The sequence below is a fragment of the Quercus lobata genome, chromosome 4 (assembly GCF_001633185.2).
Source record: "Quercus lobata isolate SW786 chromosome 4, ValleyOak3.0 Primary Assembly, whole genome shotgun sequence".
Classification (NCBI taxonomy): domain Eukaryota; kingdom Viridiplantae; phylum Streptophyta; class Magnoliopsida; order Fagales; family Fagaceae; genus Quercus; species Quercus lobata.
Genome location: NC_044907.1, coordinates 13471741 through 13490424, shown reverse-complemented (window position 1 = coordinate 13490424; position 18684 = coordinate 13471741). Strand labels below are relative to the sequence as shown.

The window sequence follows — 18684 nt, the reverse complement described above, 5'->3', positions numbered from 1 at the left end:
CCAAACTTTGGCCTTAGCATTATTGCATTCGATGAGGCTCTTTTTTTTGGGGAGGGGAGGGGGGAGATTTACATGTTTTCCTATAAAAACTAAGCATTGACTCATGGACAACCCAATTGCAATAAAAAAAAAGAGTAAATAATTACACTTTTTAACCTGAAATTTTATAGTTCACAATTACAAAATGTTGAGGTCTAAAAAATCACAACACCCAGACCCAAAGAAATAACAGAAGAGGTCATAGAAAGTGAACCTAAGAAAAGGTGGTAAGCCCAAAAGACTTGAAGCCCAAATGCCATAAAGGGACAAGTCTTAAAGCCTATGAGAAAAGAAGGAAGAAAAAGAAAAAAGGCCCAGTCTGTCAAGATCGGAAGATTGAAGAAAGACTAGTGTAAAAAGCTGAGTTGGGATCCCCAGAGGCTGCCAAAGGCTCGGGATCCCCGAGATGTGTAACACAGCTAAGATAGGATTAAGACAGCTTAAAGGAAATGCCAAAAGAAACACAAGAAATGAAGGGCAGAAATGTCCTTCTTAGGCACTAGAGATGCAACAAGAAAAGCAGAAAACTTAGAGTAACCACTCATGATGTAAGGGAATGGTACCTCGGGGAACCAGAATGAGGAGGCTATAAAAAAGGAAGTAGCAGTAAAGACCTTTGAACCAGCAGAGATGGATTCCGCTCACTTGGGAAAAATGACAAAGAGGAAGGATGACCAAAAGCTGAATCATAAGGGGTAAGAAGTTTTGAGGAACGTGAAATTAGGAACAAGCACACTCTGGAATGGAAAGTCAGCCATGGGCTTTCAAAAAACCAGTACCAAAAGGAGGAAAATATGAGAAACAGGAAAAGATTCAACCTTCTAGGTGCTGGATACAAAACGGATTCTGGTACCCAGGGAGCAAAACAGGGGAATCAATAGTTCCTCGAAACCCTAGAATGACACTATAAAATGGGGGGAAGGCAGCCAGCAAAAAGGAAGGAATTTTTGAGCGAGCAATAAAAAATCTCCACAAGAAACCACTAAAAGAACTCTGTCAAATTCAAGGGAAAACAGTGAAATATCTCCCGGTATTCCAGAAACAGCCACTATAGCACATACTTGGATTCAAAATGGTTCAAATTTTACAAGTCTTAGAGGTTTGGATAGCCATCAAAGTCTGTAATTTTTGAACTTATTTGAACCTCGTATCACGTCTTAGTGAGCACATAGTAACTATAATTAAGAAAAACTAATGAAGTATTTCTTATTAATTTGAGGATCCCTAACAATTATTTTGTGTATTTCCTGATTACTTTGTACTCCTTTGCTGTTTTCATTGTTGTTCAATACAAATATCCTCGTTTTGCTAGTTTATGTGTATTATAGGAAACATGCCCTGTGCGCCACTTGATTCTTAAACAGCCCCTTTAGCTGAGGTAAACCAAGCTCAGTCCACCAAACTACAACTATTTGGTCTAGGATCCTTGGGCCAGTGTGCTGAAGAAAAAGGCACTCTCACACAAAATTACAAAAAGAATGCAAAAAAAAGAAGAAAAAAAAATCTATTCACTCATGCAACTCACTCATATAAAAAATAAAAAAAAAAAAAAAAAAAAAAAAAAACCCTCTAAGGAGAATTGAAAGGAAAAAGAGGGGGGGGGGTAAAAAAAAACAAATAGGATAAGAAAATGGCGTTATCTCTAGAATCTTTTTCATTGTATGATTTCAATCTCATTTGATCCTTAGTTCCTTACTCCCCCCCCCCCCCCCCCCCAAAACCATAAAAGCAAATATACAACAACTGCAATTGCCCCAATAACAACAATTGCTCACCTTTGGTTCTAGATTTGTCCCCTCCTTCTTAGGGTTTTTAATCTAATCATCTAGAGTTCAAATCCCTCTCATCCTAATCATCTTATTATAAAAAATAAAAAGTTATTGTAACCATTTTTTTAAAGATAGTTAGTAATTTAAAAAAAAAAAAAGTAAAATTGGCGAGTCTAGCTCACGAGTCTAAAGCTACCCTTTAGCTTCATACCCCAGGTGGTCACATACACGCACACACACATATATGTGTATAAATATATATATATATATATATATATATATATATTTATATATATTTTACTGAATAACAACTCAAAGAGTTTTATCAAAAAGGAGAAGAAAAAAAAAACTCAAAGAGGCTCAGGGTGAGAATAATCTCTCTCTCTCTCTCTCTCTCTTTAAATAAAAGGCGAGATGTCTCTCTACTTAGGGCCCAATATAGGGCCAACGGATAGCAGAGATGGGCACGGGCCCAGATCAAGTACAAACTGAGTTGGCGAGTGGTGCCATTCAATCCATACTGTTGCACTTGAGGTTATATACTTACATTACAAAATATTTTGTTAAGTATTTGTTGCACACGTCTTTTAAAATCAAACCCACGTTTTCAGTTGTAAAAGTAAAACACTTGTGTGCGAGCACACACACACACGTATGTAATAAGTTTTAGCCAAATAATTTCTCCCTGTCTACAAGCTAGATAATGATTTTGTTTTTCATCTGTCTACTGGCAGCAATGAGAACACCTTGATAGAGTAGAGTATGTGCACTCACACATTTGTGTTATTACAATAACCAATTGTTTTAACGTTTATTCCAGACTAATTACATATGCAACTTTTCTTCCTCACAAGTATGCAAAATATTTTCCCAAGAAAAGAGGATTCGTGAGGCACAATCACCATGTACAAAAAAGTTGACATACTCAGAAAATCTTATAGTTAAATAGTATTATTTGATTTCCTTTATAAGGAGAACCAAGATTCAAATCCTCCCTTGCTATTTGTTGTAACAGTACAATTGAATTTTTTTTTTTTCAAAAAAAAAAAAGATGAAATAAAGAAGATAATTTGTTGTCTTTAGTACACATTAGAATAATGATCATGTCCTAAGTATATATTCACTAATCAAAGAGTTATTATATTCAAAATCTATGTAATTTATTATTATTATTATTTAGTAGTTAATAGTTACATGCAATAAAAAAAGGTTATCGAAATAAATTGATAGTCTAATTTAAAATCTAAAAGTAAAAAAAAAAAAAATTAGAGAAATAAGTTTTAGAGAGAGGAAAAAAGATATTAACAATTTTCTTTTGACAGTCAACCCACTCCATTGAAATATGAATTATCTTACTTATTCAATGTTATTTTGGATCTTATTTGCATATTTTACCATGCTTGATACGTTAGTGAGCCCAAATCTTCCGTCTCATTTTTCTTGCTGTGCTTTATACTCCACTAATGAAAGTATGTCACATGTCCACCCATTTAATTAAATCCTACCATTAAGAGTTCTCTTATTTCAACTATTTAAAATAAAACCAAAAAAACCCAACACCTCCTCACTCCACCACCAACCTTCATAGCATTGGCAGCTGACGAAATCAATGTCGTTGGTCATGGCCAGTAGCCATTGCCAGTCACCAGACCCACATCATTGGTGGCACAACCACGCCACTTGCTCAAATCATGGATGTCAATACCGTACCGTACCGGCCGTACCAGCCGGAATATACCGTACCGGCCAGTAATCCGGTACACTTGACCCCCTTGTTTCGTACCGGAAAAAATACCGGGCGTACCGGCCACGTACCGGGCGTACCGGCCGTACCGGCCAATTTCGGGCAATACCGGCCGGTACCGGGCGTACCGGCCGGTACAAGAAAAAAGTTTTTTTTTTTTTTTTAAGTTTTGTAATTTTTGAATTTTTGTTAGGACAAAATGGTAACTTATTTGTATTAACTTATTAGTATTATTTGTTTTCTTAGTATGCAATGGTAACTTTTAAGCTTTCTATTTTATTTTTTTATTTTTTTTCCCTTTTAATTGATACTAAAGTCTAAAACCATGAATAACTAGTTCTAAATTGAGGAAATATTTTATGGTAAACTTTTATATTTATTATAATATATATATACACAAACACATACATACATATATATATATATATATATATATTTATAAATATAAAAAATAGCAGTAAACCCGAAACGGTACACTTGTATTGACCGGTATCCGAAATATATCGTACCGGTGGCCAAACCGGTACGGCCTCCGGTACGGTATTGACATCCTTGGCTCAAATCCAAATCCACCATAGCCAAAAGGCCTGAAACCCTTGCATGTTTCAAACCCAAGCCTAAATCATCAAATCAACCAAAGACAAAACAAAACAAATCAAAAGAGAAACTATGGTCGTTAAACAAGTGGAAAATCAAAAGAGAAACTAGGTGCTTAATCAAGTGGAGAGAGATGAAGAGAAGGGTGGTAGTGTGACGGTGTTTGGTGGGTTTGAGAGGGACGGTGAGTTATTAATTCTTCCAATAATAAATACATTTCAAGTTATTTAAATCTCATGCAACTTCATTCGAAAGCTGCTAATAATCTTTCAGGTTGTCATAAAATTCTTTAGTATCTTCATTGATAACTTCTTTTCATCATTGTATATTGGACTTGTCCCAACTACTTCTTCCAAATTATTTTGCATCTATATATATATATATATATATATTCTTCCATAAATTGACTATGCTCGAGGAACATCTCATGCACATCTCATTCTAGAATGCCACAAATATCAACATATTTCCTCATTGTAAATATCTTCCACGTGACAATTAGTAGTTTTATTAGATGTTATGTGGATTCCCCCACAACAAAACCAAAGATCATAAACAAGACAAATTCCACAAGTCATATATGATCATGCATAACTTATGGTTCAAACTTTGAATGCAAAAATATTTTTGATCCTTACATTTTGGGCTGATTTCTATTTTTGTTCATATTTTGATTTTGCTACTATTCTAATTCTTAAAAATAGAAAATCAATTTTATTTTGGTCCCTACCGTCGACCCACTAACAGAAAACTCTTACATAGCAGATCGAGTGCCATTCTTTCTGACATGGCGCTTACGTGGCCATTAAAAAATTATTTGGCATTTTTAAATGCCATGCCAGATGTTAGGGTACTTTTTTTTTTTACACCTAATTTTATTTGGGTACCACCTATTTATTTTCAAACACCACTAATAAGTTATTGAGTTTTCTCAAATAATTTTTGGAAAAATTATTAAGTTAATCACAAATGTTTCATATCTCATTATCTAAATTGGGTTATGATATAAACTATCACAAAAAAAGCCCCAAAACTCATATTTTATCCAATTTTATTATCATATTCTATTTAAAGCCCAAGAATACTTATGCTGGGCAATATTTGAGAAGGTCATGATTCAAGTCCATGGCAAAACAATTTTATTAATGGAATTCAAATCCATGATCAAAGCCCATCATTTAAACCCATGGCAATTTATTTGTCCAAAACCCAATTCTCATTGACAACATCAAAGCCCAATTTTCATTGGCAATATCAAAAGTCCAACTTACATTGGCACTATTTAAAACCCAATTTTCATTGACAACATCAAAACTCAATTTTCATTGGCAACATTAAAAGCCCAACTTACATTGGCACTATTTAAAACCCAATTCTCATTGGCAATATCAAAGCCCAATTCTCATTGGCAATATCCAAAACTCAACTTGCGTTGGCACCATTAAAAGCCCAAACTAACTACTTGACACTATTCTATCAAAAGTCCAAGGTTATTAAATACTCGGCAAAATACTATATCATAATTATTTCACTTAAAAGTCCGATAATAAACAATACTTTAATTTTTTAAACATATTATTACAATATTACAAGCTCATGGAATTTATGAATTGTCTATTCTCAAAACCCATGGCAATCATTTTGTAAAAGCCCATGGAGAGTTATGATTATTAGACCCATGACATATATTTATTGTTATAAACCCATGAAATACATGGATATCATTTGCATCGCGACATCCATAATATATGCCTTTGACACTCATGGCAAACATTCAAACCCACAAGCTCATCATTCAAGTTATGATGCGATTATTAGAAACCATGAACATTATTGCAACATGGAATTCATCAAAGTAAATAGTATTTACAAAAGTATTTTGAAACTTGTCCTATTGTTTCAAACATTACAACTAATTGCTCAAAGGCCCATTGCAAGTATTTATGAAAAACCCAAAAATATTTACTAATAAAATCCATGAGGAATGAAAGCTCATGACAACATGTGCACACAACCCAACCCATGTGAGCAAACCCAAGCAAAAAAACACAAGCAACTAACCAAAAGGCAACTAGAGACTCATACAAGGAAACCAAACATTTGAGAATGGACTAAGAGATGTCCCATCAATTTTTTGCCACCCTCTACCTGACGTGAATAGTGCCCAAGGGCTGTCATATCAGTTGAGGTCAAAAAGATGAAGAGACTCCATGATCTTCCTCAAGACTGCACCTCCAACGGAAGGGGAGCTGAGACCAAATTATCCAAACTTCAACAAATTAATGCTATAAATATTAAAAATGATCAAGACATGATTCATATACCAAGCCCATGAATCCTAAAGGGGAAAATTTGGGAACATGTGGTTTGAACGCATAAAGGGATCTCTAACGGAACCCCCTAAAGTAGACTAAAACTTGACACCTAGCTTGGGGTGTTGAAATCTTACTTCTTGGGGGACCAAATCTTAGTTTGCAACATTAGGAGTCACTCTTGATATACAATAATTAAGCTTAGCCCCGAAAATCTTGGCACTTAATGCAAAAAGCTCTAAAATCCCATCATTATCCAAAGAAGCAAGACAAACCCTCGAAGTGGATTTTCCTACTTCTGATCAAAAATCTTAGGAAAGTTAAACCTTGATTTCGTCACCCCTGATGAGTCATGCATTTTTGGCTTCTTGTCAATCAATGCTTCTCTAAAGCTCCATTATAAAAACATACACACCTTAGCCTACTGGGGAAAAAGGAAGAAGCCTCTCTAAGAACTTCTGTCATTGACTACATTCTGCAGAAATTCAACCCCTATTAAGCTTTCTTTAAGCTTCCCCAAGCTCTCTTGAGCTCACTCACAACCTTTCTTACCCTATAGTCACCATAACACCAACATTCACCACCTTACTTACACATTCCTATTCCATAAACGTCCCATAACTAACCAGGACAGCCACTCCCTTTGAAACCCTTGGTTTGTTTACTACTTTGCTCATGGTTTAGCTTTCCTTAAACTCACCACTTATTATCTTTAGCCTACACTCATCTAATTTTAGATATTTTTCTCATCCCTCTACACAACCACAGCTCAAAAATGTCCTCCAACTAGACAGAAACGGCCCATTACTCACAAAAAGCTTCAATCTCAGTGTTAATCCCATCTCACTCACTCAAAATAGTCCACATTCACCTTATTCATGCCTTATAATTATACACTCACCAAAATCTTAGTTTAATACTTGCTGCATTGAGTTGGGGATCTTTCTCTCCCTTCATTCCATCCTATTTTTCCTCTTTTATTTGTAACTATGGAGCCTTTGATTATTGTTTATTATTATTATGATGAATGATATAATGTATTTGTAACAATTGAATTTTTCCCTCACATTGATATAATAATGGCTGAAAGTACTATAAATTCCCTTGACCAAGACACACAAGGACCCCCAGGAGTGAACATTTTCCTAAATTTATTTAATCATTGACTGCTGGACTCTGAGTATAATTTCACCCCTACCGCTGAAGATAATACCGTACTGCTAGAGGACTGATTTGAACTATGACGCCGTAAAAAGACTAATAATATAACAAACTAACAATATTAACGTGTTTATTGGGTTTTATTGTTGTCTTCTTATTAGGGTGCAACCTCCATCTCTTACTTAGGCGGACTTACACCACACCGATAGCCTTTGGGCTTTATTTCAAGGGCCCATTGTTGAGTTTCGGCTTGGCTACCCCATATTCTATTTGGGAACATCAAAAATTTTCCCCTTAACAACAGATTTAATTAATAAAAAAAAAGTTGGATAAGAAAATTAAAAAAAAAATTAAAATAACCATTAATCTAATTAATATATATATATATATATATATTTTTTTTTTACTTTTCTTTTGTTTTTTGTTTTTTTTTTTTTTTGCTTTTTTTGTTTTTTGTAAGAACATTTCTTCTTTCCCAGACCATGAACTTCACGTTCTTCCCTAAAAAACAAACTAGCAAACCCAAAAAAAAAAAATTTAAAAAATTTTGAGAAAAAATTTTAATTTAATTTACTGTTTAATAATAGTATTTTTTTAGACAAATGCTAATTAATCATACAATATATCCAAGATAAATATCAAGGTCTATATGTTCTATATATTGTCGTAGTTTTGTTGAATTTTTTGTTTTTTGGTTTTTCAAAACTCAATTTACATTAATTTATTAATTAACTTAAAAATTTTAGTTGGAGATGCAATTCTCTTTTCTTTTTCCTTCTATTTTTTTTAAACAAAAAATTAAAAAACTCTTATATCAAAAATACCAAAACATGCATTCCATTTTGACTTTAGGGCCTTCACCATACAAAGGTGAAAAAATCAAATATAAAGGTGTGGATTTTTTTTATTAATTTTTTTTATACAATATCCAGACCCAAGTAGAAAACAGGGATCATGGGCCTTATGCTTGTGGTTTGGTGGGCTAGGCTTGATTCACTGCAGCTATGTTGGGCTGATTTCAAACCAAGTTGTGCACAAAATATGATTCTTACAACACATACACATTTATGCATACAAAATATACATGTATTGTACAGTAAGGAAAGGAACAGTAAAAGAATAATAAAAGGCAAATAAAACATCAGAGATCATCGGAATGATAAGTAATATTTCATTATTTTTTTAGTTGTAGTACATTAGATCCTTTCTCCACTAGAGTATGTCGCAAGGTCCAAATAATTTCAAAAGTCACAGACTTAGATAGCTCTTTGTAGACTTCTAAGACTTTTGAGATTTGAATCCCTTTGAATCTAAGTGTATCCCTTAGTGCCTATCTTAGGATCCCTCACATTGTTTTCCCTTTTTTCTGCTTTTATGAATTCTAAAGAAGTTTTTCAAAGGACTTTTTTGCTCTGATTCTCTATTGCTGAATGGGTTTTGTTGATGGCTTCATCCCCTTTTATAGTACCTTCCTAGGATTTTTGATGTACCACTGATTCCCTCCATCTGCTGCCTTAGGTACCAAGACCAATGTTGTGTTAGTAACATTGGTGGATGGTTCCTTCCTTATTTCCTTATTATTTTCCCCTTTTGAGGGTTCCCCTCAAAAAGTTCTCAGCTGACCTTCCTCTTTTGGGAGATCCTAAGAGCTGACTTTCAATCTTCTCTTTCCAAAGCTTCTAGATGCTACTTTTCAAACCCACCTTTTGGCTACTTCACCTTTTGTCATTTTCTTTAAATGGGCAGATCTCTCTCACTCAAGTTGAAAGATCCCAGCCACCTTCCTTCATGGTTTACCTTCCTACGTTCCCTAAGGTATCAAGCTTCTTTTTATTTATTCATTCATTTATTTATTTATGAATTGTTGATTCCTAAGTCATTAGCCTTTTTATAAATCATGGGCACCTAATGGGACATACCCATCTTCGTTTTTGTGCCCATGAGCATGCTTTCTTGAGTTGTTCCAATCCCAGCTAATTTCTCTTTGCATTTCCCAAGGATCCCAGGTTTCTGGGAGTCCCAAGGTATCCTGGTCTAGTCCTTTTCTAGGGTCCCCAAGAAGTTTCCCTTACAAAGGCTAAGTTGAGCTTCCTTTTTCCTTTTCCTTTCTTTTCTAAGGCCCAAAACTTGCCCATTCATGGGTTTGGGCTTCCTTTTACTTATTTTAAGTGGGTCTTGGTCGGCGGATTGGGCCTTGCCCTTTCTTTAAGGGCTTAATTGGGTTTAGATTTCAATGTTTGTGATTTTTGGGCCTCAATACGATTCTTGTGATATTTTGGATTTCAACAAAAAGTAAAAAGATGAAGCAAAACAAAACCATTATACCAGTAAAAGTTAGCATTCAACGTTTCAATAATTATTATCATAGAAGATCTACTCACGAAGATCTTTCTTGTTTGTCACAAAACCAAATCTCTTTATACCTCTTCAACTTTTAACCTAAAAAGATTAATGAGAATAAAAAGAGTCAAGGAAAATCCTTTTTATAGTGGATGTGACACCACAGATCAATTGGATGTTGATTGAGTGTGTACTAAGACCCACATTTGACATATATTAGGTTGATCTGGGTTTTAAAATTGTGGTGACCTTAATTGTTCTTTTAGTTTTTTTTCTTGGTCTTCCTTGGCAATCAATAAATGTTGAAGCAGAAGAGATTGAAACATTTTTAGACCAAAAGAGAAGTATGTTAAGTATCTACAAGGAGACTTTTAGTTAAAAAATTGGTGAATATACCATTTTGGGTTAGAATCAATTTGGTCCATAATATTTCAACTTGCAATTAATTTGGTCTTTACATTTTTGTGGCATTCAAATTGGTCCATATTATTTTAAACTTGTAGTTAATTTGGTACCTATTATTTTCAATTTGTAGTCATTTTCAGTCCAAATCTAGGTTTGCAGTAGGTGTTGAGTTGATATATATGTCTACTAGTTGAAGATTAATAAATTTGTTTTGTGTTTTTGTATTTGGTTGTCAAGAAAGTGCAAAAAAAAAGTTATGATTTGACAGTAGGGGATCAAATTAACAGCAATTTTAAAAATAACATTGACTTAATTGATTGTTTTCACAATGTAGAAATTAAATTAATAGTTACCTCAAAATATAAGGACCAAAATGATATTTTTACTTAAATAGGATAGTTCAACGGGTAATTTTTATCACATATGCAATAGTAATTGCAACAAAACTAAACTAGAGGGTGAGATAAAAAAGTTGAAGATTGACTTTTTAATCTCAGCCTTTGGATCAAACAAATATTTTAACTTTTTTTTTTAATTTTTATTTTTAACTTATCAAATTTTTACAAGTCACAAGTCAAAGTACTATATCGTAATAATTACATTTTTTTTTTTTTGTGAGAAATATCGTAATAATTACATGAATGCATGGAAACCCGAAAAGTATTACTAACTCGATTTAAGTTAGAACTCACCACAAAACACTTATCACCGAATCTAGAAACCATCGAAGTTTTTAAAAGAAAAAAACAATTTTCACTAAGTACATATCGCCGAATCTAAAAACCAGTTTGGTCGGCGTACGACGATGTTTTATTTTCCACACTCTCCGGGAAAACATAGACTGTGATCGGTCTCTCTGCTATTTAGAAAGGTAAAAAAAACTCTCTGTTTCATCTGATTTTTATTATCAGAACTTTCATGTTTCTCTCTCTGAATGATTCTTTGATGTGATGCAAAAACCATACAGGTAGTAAAGGTAGCTTCTTTTGTATTGTTTGAATTTTTATTGATTAATCTTCATGCTCTGTTTGGTTGCTGAGACACAGAAACTTGGAATTTAATTGAAATCAAATTTACTGTCACAAGAGGAGGACTATGTTATGATTGTCACTTTTTTATGGAATCCCTTTTCATCCTATTTGTTTTTCAAAACTTTTGAGACGTTTAGGCCTCTGAATTTCAAGCTTTGTGTTTTCTAAGACAAAACTATATTTTGGAGAATTTAATGCTGTGGCTGTGCTAAGGCCTAGGTAGCTGAGTTTAGAAAGGGATTTGAGGGACTAAAAAAGGCTAGAAACTGAGAGCATTAGGGTGGGAAGATCAGTTGTCTATGTATGTGATGTAAGAGAGGAGGCACATATTTCTTTTAATACATTTTTTAAAAATAAAAAGATAAGCTTTAAGAGGTTTGAGTGCTATTATTATAGTCTTCTTGGTTTTTATGTCAAGTGTTAATGCATCATTCATTTTGGCACAAAAATTAAAAATTTTAAATGGGTCATGTGGGTCAAAATTAGCTATCCAATTTAGAATATAATTATTCTCAAAAAAAAAAAAAAAAAAAAAAAGAAGAATATAATTAGATTTTAGATTTTCTTTCAGCTTTGGCTTTAAGTATATATGTATATATATATATATATATATATATATATGATGGCAGGTAGTAGTGTTTTGGGTCTTTGTTATGTGCTTTTCTTACATGGAATACCTCGTTAATTAAAGTTTCAAAAGATAGGGATGAGAAGCATGGTTAAAAAAATTATCACTTTAAATTACCATGGAAACAATGTGTCTCTATGGTTGTTGCTCTTTAAAGTTGTGTAAATTACCTCTACTTCCAATGCATATGAGAGACACACAAACACAAATTCTTTAATTTTGAATTATATATCAATTTTACCATGTCCTTAATTTTTTTATAATGATTTTCATGTAGGGCATTGTTCTTATATTACACAAGTGCAATGTGTATACATTTTCCACATTTATTATCTGCAACCTAATATATTAGCTTATTGGTTTGAAAATTTCTATATGAGCACCATCCGTTTTTTGTTTTTGTTGACATAACCACCATCTAGTTGTGACTTGTGTTCATATAGAAATTGGATAGAAATTGGACTCTTGTTCTACCCAAGCAACTTGGAGCAAATTGTGGGGTCACATCAATAAGTTTCTATAGGGGAAAGAATAGGGATATGAGTGTGTCTCTACTGTAAACTTCAATTCTAAATATTGAAATTCTTCTTAGTGTTACTGTTTATCCATGTAGTGGTGTTTCCTATAGATGCTTTTGTAGGTTTTTCACTTCTTTGCCACAGGGCTGTGTATTTAATTTCTTGCATTTCATCATTATTCAGTGATATGTTTAAACTATGGTTATTAAGAAATTTAATCTGAATACATAATTGGTTACTTAATCAAGTTGATTACAATTTGAGTAAAATCAATCAAGGATCCAAAACACTTTACTTTCTACCCTCTTGCCAATCTGAGTTTCACTTTAGTCTCTCTGCAATTTAACAGTAAAAACTTTCTCTCTCATGTGATTTCAATCTCAGATATATTATCTATGCAAAAACCATACAGAATCACACACTCCATAGTGGTAGTAAAGATAGCTTTTTTTTTTTCTTTTTTTTTTTTTGGTTGAATTTATATAGATTCTTCTTGCTCTGTTTGGTTGTTGAGAGAGAAGTTTGGAATTTAAAATGAGAGAAATCAACTTTAAGAGAGGACTATGTTTTTTTTTTTTTTTTTTTCCTTCTTGCATTTTAAAAATATTTTGAGAAATTGGGACTCAGAATTTTCATAATTTTGGCTTTCAAAGACAACTTTATTAAAGAATTTAATATTTTTTATCAATGAAATATTGAGTTTTTTGAGGTTTGGGAGGAATTTGATTATGGTTCTTTTTCTTTTTCAACTGCACACTATTCACAAATTGTGCAGAATATTCCCTGCTCTTCTTAGCTCTTTTCAATCAAAAATCAATTTTTTTTTTCCCTATTGAAACCACATACTTTTTTATAGCAAAAAACCTTCATGTAACTCACCCAACCACTTTTGAGTTTTTATTTTTATTTTTAAAAAAAAAAAAACTCATAACCCTTTTCTGTAACTGTTCTAAATCCACCACTAGCAGACATAGACAAAAATTCCAAATTTCCCTACATCAATTATAACTATATGAATAACTGAGTGTGAAAATCTGGTAGGAGGATATGGTCTAGTTTGGATATCTGCCTATATGGTGAGTTTCTACTTCTTTGATGTGGCTGTTTGGACTTAGAGAGAAAGGAACTCACGCTTATGTGAAATGTGTAACCCTTAGCATATAATGGAATCTGGAGAATAAATTAAACACTCCAAATGTCTTCCATTCTGCTTCTTCAATTGGAGTCAAATGTCAATATAGGACAAAAGTGAACTGTATTTACAGGTCTTGAAAACTGTATTAATTGGGACATTAGTTTGGACCTCTGTTATTTTGTAACAATTTGGTGTCACTGCAGATTTTTGAAGTGATTATATCTGTTATGACTTGGGTTTATACTTTATAGTAATACTTTCTTGTTTGTATCATTTGCAGCTTGTTATAACTTGGGTTTTTGTTCATAAGAAAAATGGAAGTCATTTTTTCAAATGAAGACTTAGCAATGGAAATTTTAAGTCGCTTGTCAGCTAAGAACCTTTTAAGGTGCAAGTGTGTCTCCAAGAGATGGACGAGCCTTATATCTGATCCATCCTTTGTGCGGATTCACCATCAGAGGTCAAGATGCATTTCAGGACTCCTTGTTCAAGAGTTTAAGGAGTATGGGGGGAATTTTCGTGGAGATGATTATTTCCTTTACGCTAGTGTTAATGGTGAATTGGGCATATTTAAATTGATGGATGAAAGTTTCCCTCAACTGACTTCTGTCGTTATGGCTTCATGTGATGGACTCATCTGTTATAGAAGTCGTCGAACTAGGGATGTAGAGGTGCTGGACATAGTTGTTTGGAACCCAATGACCCAGGAACGGTTAACCTTGAGAACCACTGACTGTCATGTTGGTAGCATCTTCGGATTGGCTTTCTACCCATTTGGTTCTTCAGCAAAGATGATCCCTAGCTTTAAAGTGGTCAGCATTCAGCGACCAAAACATGACCAAAATTCCTACTCCTTTGTGATCTACTCATCGGAGACAGGGAAATGGAAAACTTCCCTTGAAGTGTGCTATTGCAAGGATGAGCTTCACAAGAACAAACATATTTATGTTAATGGAAGGTTTTACTGGTTGACGAAGAATCAGAACATTATCACTTTTGAGGTGGATGAGGAGTTATCTGGAGTCATTACAGTACCAGGTCCTAAGTGGTTGGATAGATATGTAGTGAGACTGGCTTGCCTTGGGGATTCAGATGGGTATCTTCATTATGTGTGTGTAGATATGCCTGAACTTAGGGTCTGGATGTTAACAGATCCTTGCAAGCCCATTTGGGTTCTTAAGCACCATGTAAATATAGATCAATTTGGTGAAGAATCAAGGGATCATTATATCCATCGTGTACGGCACTCTCCTGAAACGATTGGGGATTCTTTTGTAGTGGATGCTCAAAATTTCCATGATGAAGTTGTGTATTTGTCTATACGAGGTAGGTTATGTTCGTACGACTTCAAAACTGGAAGGCTAAGATTCTTCTTTAATGGTTTGTACCTGAGGCATATGAATAAGGTTCAGGCCACTGTGCTCCCATATACACCAACCTTGGCAACAATTGGCATTCCCTGGTTGAAACAGAATTCTGGTAGTGCTTCTATTTCTTTTGCTTCAACATCTTTTAATTACCTAGGAAGACCTAGAAAAAAATTGAAAACAAGGAAGACCTAGAGAAAAATTGAAAGAACCCTTTAAGGTCACCACATTTTTAAACTGCTGCTCATTGAAATGGAAGTAGTCAGTGCATTTATATAAATTAGTAAGCATGGACCGGTCAATTTCAGTGGCCTAAGTTTTTTTTGGACATGGCCCCATTGGGGATGCTGTTTGCCTGCGGTACTAATTTCTACTTATTTATTTCTTCTTGTATTGGTTGCTAAGATTATATGGGATTTGTTGAACTTTTGGTTTCCATGTAATTTTGACCATTGACTTCTAATTTTTAACCAATTGATAGAGCATGAGCATATTGCTTTGCATGTTTGTTGCAGATCAATTGTAACAAATTTGTTGTATCTTTACTGTTTTCATTTTCCTAGTTAAAATTAAATTTTGTGTTGTTTTCTTTTTTCTAGTTGAATTTACGATATTTCCCTTTTTCTAGTTGAATAAGGATTGTGTGTTGTTTTTCTTTTCCTAGTTGAAATAGAAGTTCATTATTTCTTTTGTTAAAGGAGTAGGAGAAAATCTCTACATTCTATTTTGGGAGTGATGGACCTGATAGATTCAGGTTCTTTTTTTTATATTAAATTCCTGGTTTGTTGTGCAACAAAATGTGTGCTTGGCAGTGACTTCCTTATTCCAATCTGATGGATTTCTTGGAGAAGAAAATTCCACTATGATTATTTTGATCCCCAACGTTGAGAAACTGTCAAGAGTTGATGATTACAACAGACATATATCATGTTGAAATGTGCAATATGAGTGTATTTCCAAAATCCTTGCTAATAGACTCTATGGCTGCTAGAATGAAATTATTAACTCTTGACTTTTTATTTTTTTATTTTTTTTATTTGATAATCATATTAACTCTGACTTTGTCAAGGGGATGAGTATCTCTGAAAACATCCTGCTTGCTCATTAGTTGGTGAGCAGTTATCACTGAAAATTTAGGGGTGGTAAAATTAATCCAAAAGTGCAACCGGTTTATAATTGATTGGGAATTCTCAAAACCCTAACGTTTCACCAAAGCCAACTACCAATTACGTATTCCTTAAATGAGAGCTCTCAAGGATCCTATGATGAATGAGAAACAAATCCTCTTGAGCCGGCAAGAATGCCAGCATTCTTCCATATTACCACACATTGTTTTCCAATTTCTTAGTGCTTCAGAGGTAGGGTTTCTGGAATCTTGGTTTCATTTGTTCTTTGTGTTCTTCATTTTTTTTTCCTCAGTGTTTGTTTCTTGGTAATTTATAAGTTTTTGGCATTTGTAATTATGTATGTGAATGAATGTTAAATGGGTGGGTTGGGTGGGATGGGTTTGTGAGGTATTTTTTCTTTTGATAAGTAAGGTGTATCATAAGCCCAAAATATTCTATGACAATAAATGAAGGTTTGGTAGGATACTTTTAAGTGTGGGAAAGCTATTAGACAGGGGGCTCTTTTTCCTCTATCCTTTTGTCCTTGAAATGGAGGCTTTTATTAAAATAACGAGATCAAGATTCAGTGAATCTCAGAACTTTAAGTTCCATCCCAATGTGCAGGCCAAAGAATTACTTATTTGACCTTTATAGATGATCTTTTACTATTTGTAGTTGCTGATCTACCTTTAAAACAACTGATAAGGGATGCGCTGAAGAACTTCAATGGTCTTTCTGGTTTTTCTATAATTGGGAACAAGAGTGGGGTATTTTGTGCTGCTGTAACTCTTGATCTCCTGCTACAAATCCCTTTTTGTGCAATTCAAAGCAGGAAACCTCCCAATCATAATTTTTGAAAAACCTCGTTATCACTAGAAAGCTTAGCTCAAAGGACTGCAATCCTCTAACCAAGAAGATCATTGCTAGGTTTAACTCTTGGATTACAACCCTCTTTCTTAGGTGAACTCCTAATTCACTCGATGCTGCATAGTGTCCAGATGTACTGGTCAGGAATGCTCATGTATTGCTTCCTAAGTGGGATCAAATATGCACTCAAAATGGAAGGTTTGGGGCTTAGAAGGGTGGAATATTGGAATATGGAAGTACTTATAAGTCACATTGAATATGTCCACTCAAGCTGGTTTCTTGTGGGTAGCATAGGTCCATGAGGTGTTGTTGAAGGGCAACTGGGTAAATGCCTCTAGATAGTGAAGGTCCCCAAGAGTGTACATAGGGGTCGTGGAAATTATTGAAACTTAGGGAAGTGGCTAAACATGCAGTTCCTATGCTATAAAGTTTTGGGATGAAAGAGACATATAAAAAAATAAAAATAAAAAGCTTTGGGATGAAAGAGGTGTTTTTTTTTTGGGGGGGTCTGACTAGATAGATGGCATCTTCGATGGTATTATTTATCAAATTTTCTGGACATAGAATGGTCTATGATGTAGTAAATGCCGTTGAAGCTAAGTTATTTTAGTTAGTGTTTTGAAGAATAAGGGTCAAATCTGGAAGCCAACAAGATCTAAAAACCTGGTTAAAATCCAGGGCAAGCTGAATCTGCTGAAGGTCAAGGAAGAGTACATCGCAATCTGGTCAGCTTCTTCTGAGTCAAGGGAGAGACTCAGAAGCAAGAAAGAAGAGGTGTCTTGGTGTAAGCTAATATGGTGTTCAAATGCAATTTGTAAGTATAGTTTCATTGGTTGGCTTTCCTTGAAGTATATATGATCAACAAGAGCAAGGTAGCTGCATCGGGCTTAACAGGGGATTCTGCTTGTTTTTTCTGTAGGAGGGGTTATAGAGAGGAGTCACTTCTTTTCTGTGCTTGTCTTTTTTGTTTTTTGTTTTTTTTTTTGTTTTTTTTTTAAAGTCCAGTGCCTCAAATAGGCAAATGAACAGTATTTCATTAATGAATAGTAATCGGAAATTATTTTTTTATTGTTTTCAGTTTTCAACAAAATAAGCGATATCCAAACCTACACTTAGAGCCTAATAATTTAGCATTGAATACTGTCTTAACTTTCCATGAAGAAGTTAGGTAAGAAGTTAGTCAAGCTCATGTAACATGGAGTAGTTAACTAGATTTGATCATACCTTCATGGAGTTCCTGGCCTCTGGTTTATCAGATAACAGGGGGTTTATTTTTGCCATTTAGCATGATTTCTCTAATGTTTTCGTTATGTAGAATTAGAACCAAACATATTAGTTAAGTAGTATCTTGAGTTTTTGAGACTCAAGTTCTACGAATAAACTCGAGTCTTTGAGTTCTAAGTGGTGGAAAAGCTACGGTGGACTAAAGAAGTCCACGTGGAACTCGAGTCTTAAAAACTCAAGATCCTTTATGCGTTGATCAGAGCTATTCTCTTCTCCAGATTTGTTTCTCTCTTCTCTTCTTTGATTTGATCTTGCTACCTAGGTTTTGCTTCTACTACATAACTATTATGTTTAGTTTTCCTGCCATATAACGAATATATTAGGAAAATCATGCTAAGTGGCAAAAAAAAACTTCTCAGATCACACACCAAACCTCATCAC

At 34.0% G+C, this 18684-nt stretch overlaps 1 protein-coding gene across 1 annotated transcript; it reads left to right on the top strand.

Annotated features, from left to right (window-relative positions):
- Window positions 1-11043: 11043 nt before the first annotated feature.
- On the top strand, window positions 11044-15557 carry LOC115987261 (F-box/kelch-repeat protein At3g17530-like). The gene is made up of 2 exons (XM_031110772.1): window positions 11044-11238; window positions 13960-15557. The coding sequence occupies exon 2, from the start codon at window positions 13994-13996 to the stop codon at window positions 15239-15241; it is 1248 nt and encodes a 415-aa protein (XP_030966632.1). The 5' UTR covers window positions 11044-11238; window positions 13960-13993; the 3' UTR covers window positions 15242-15557.
- The last annotated feature ends 3127 nt before the right edge of the window (window positions 15558-18684 follow it).

Excerpts from the sequence above, each read along its gene's own strand:
- LOC115987261 (XM_031110772.1), top strand. The coding sequence starts at position 13,994 with ATGGAAGTCATTTTTTCAAATGAAGACTTAGCAATGGAAATTTTAAGT.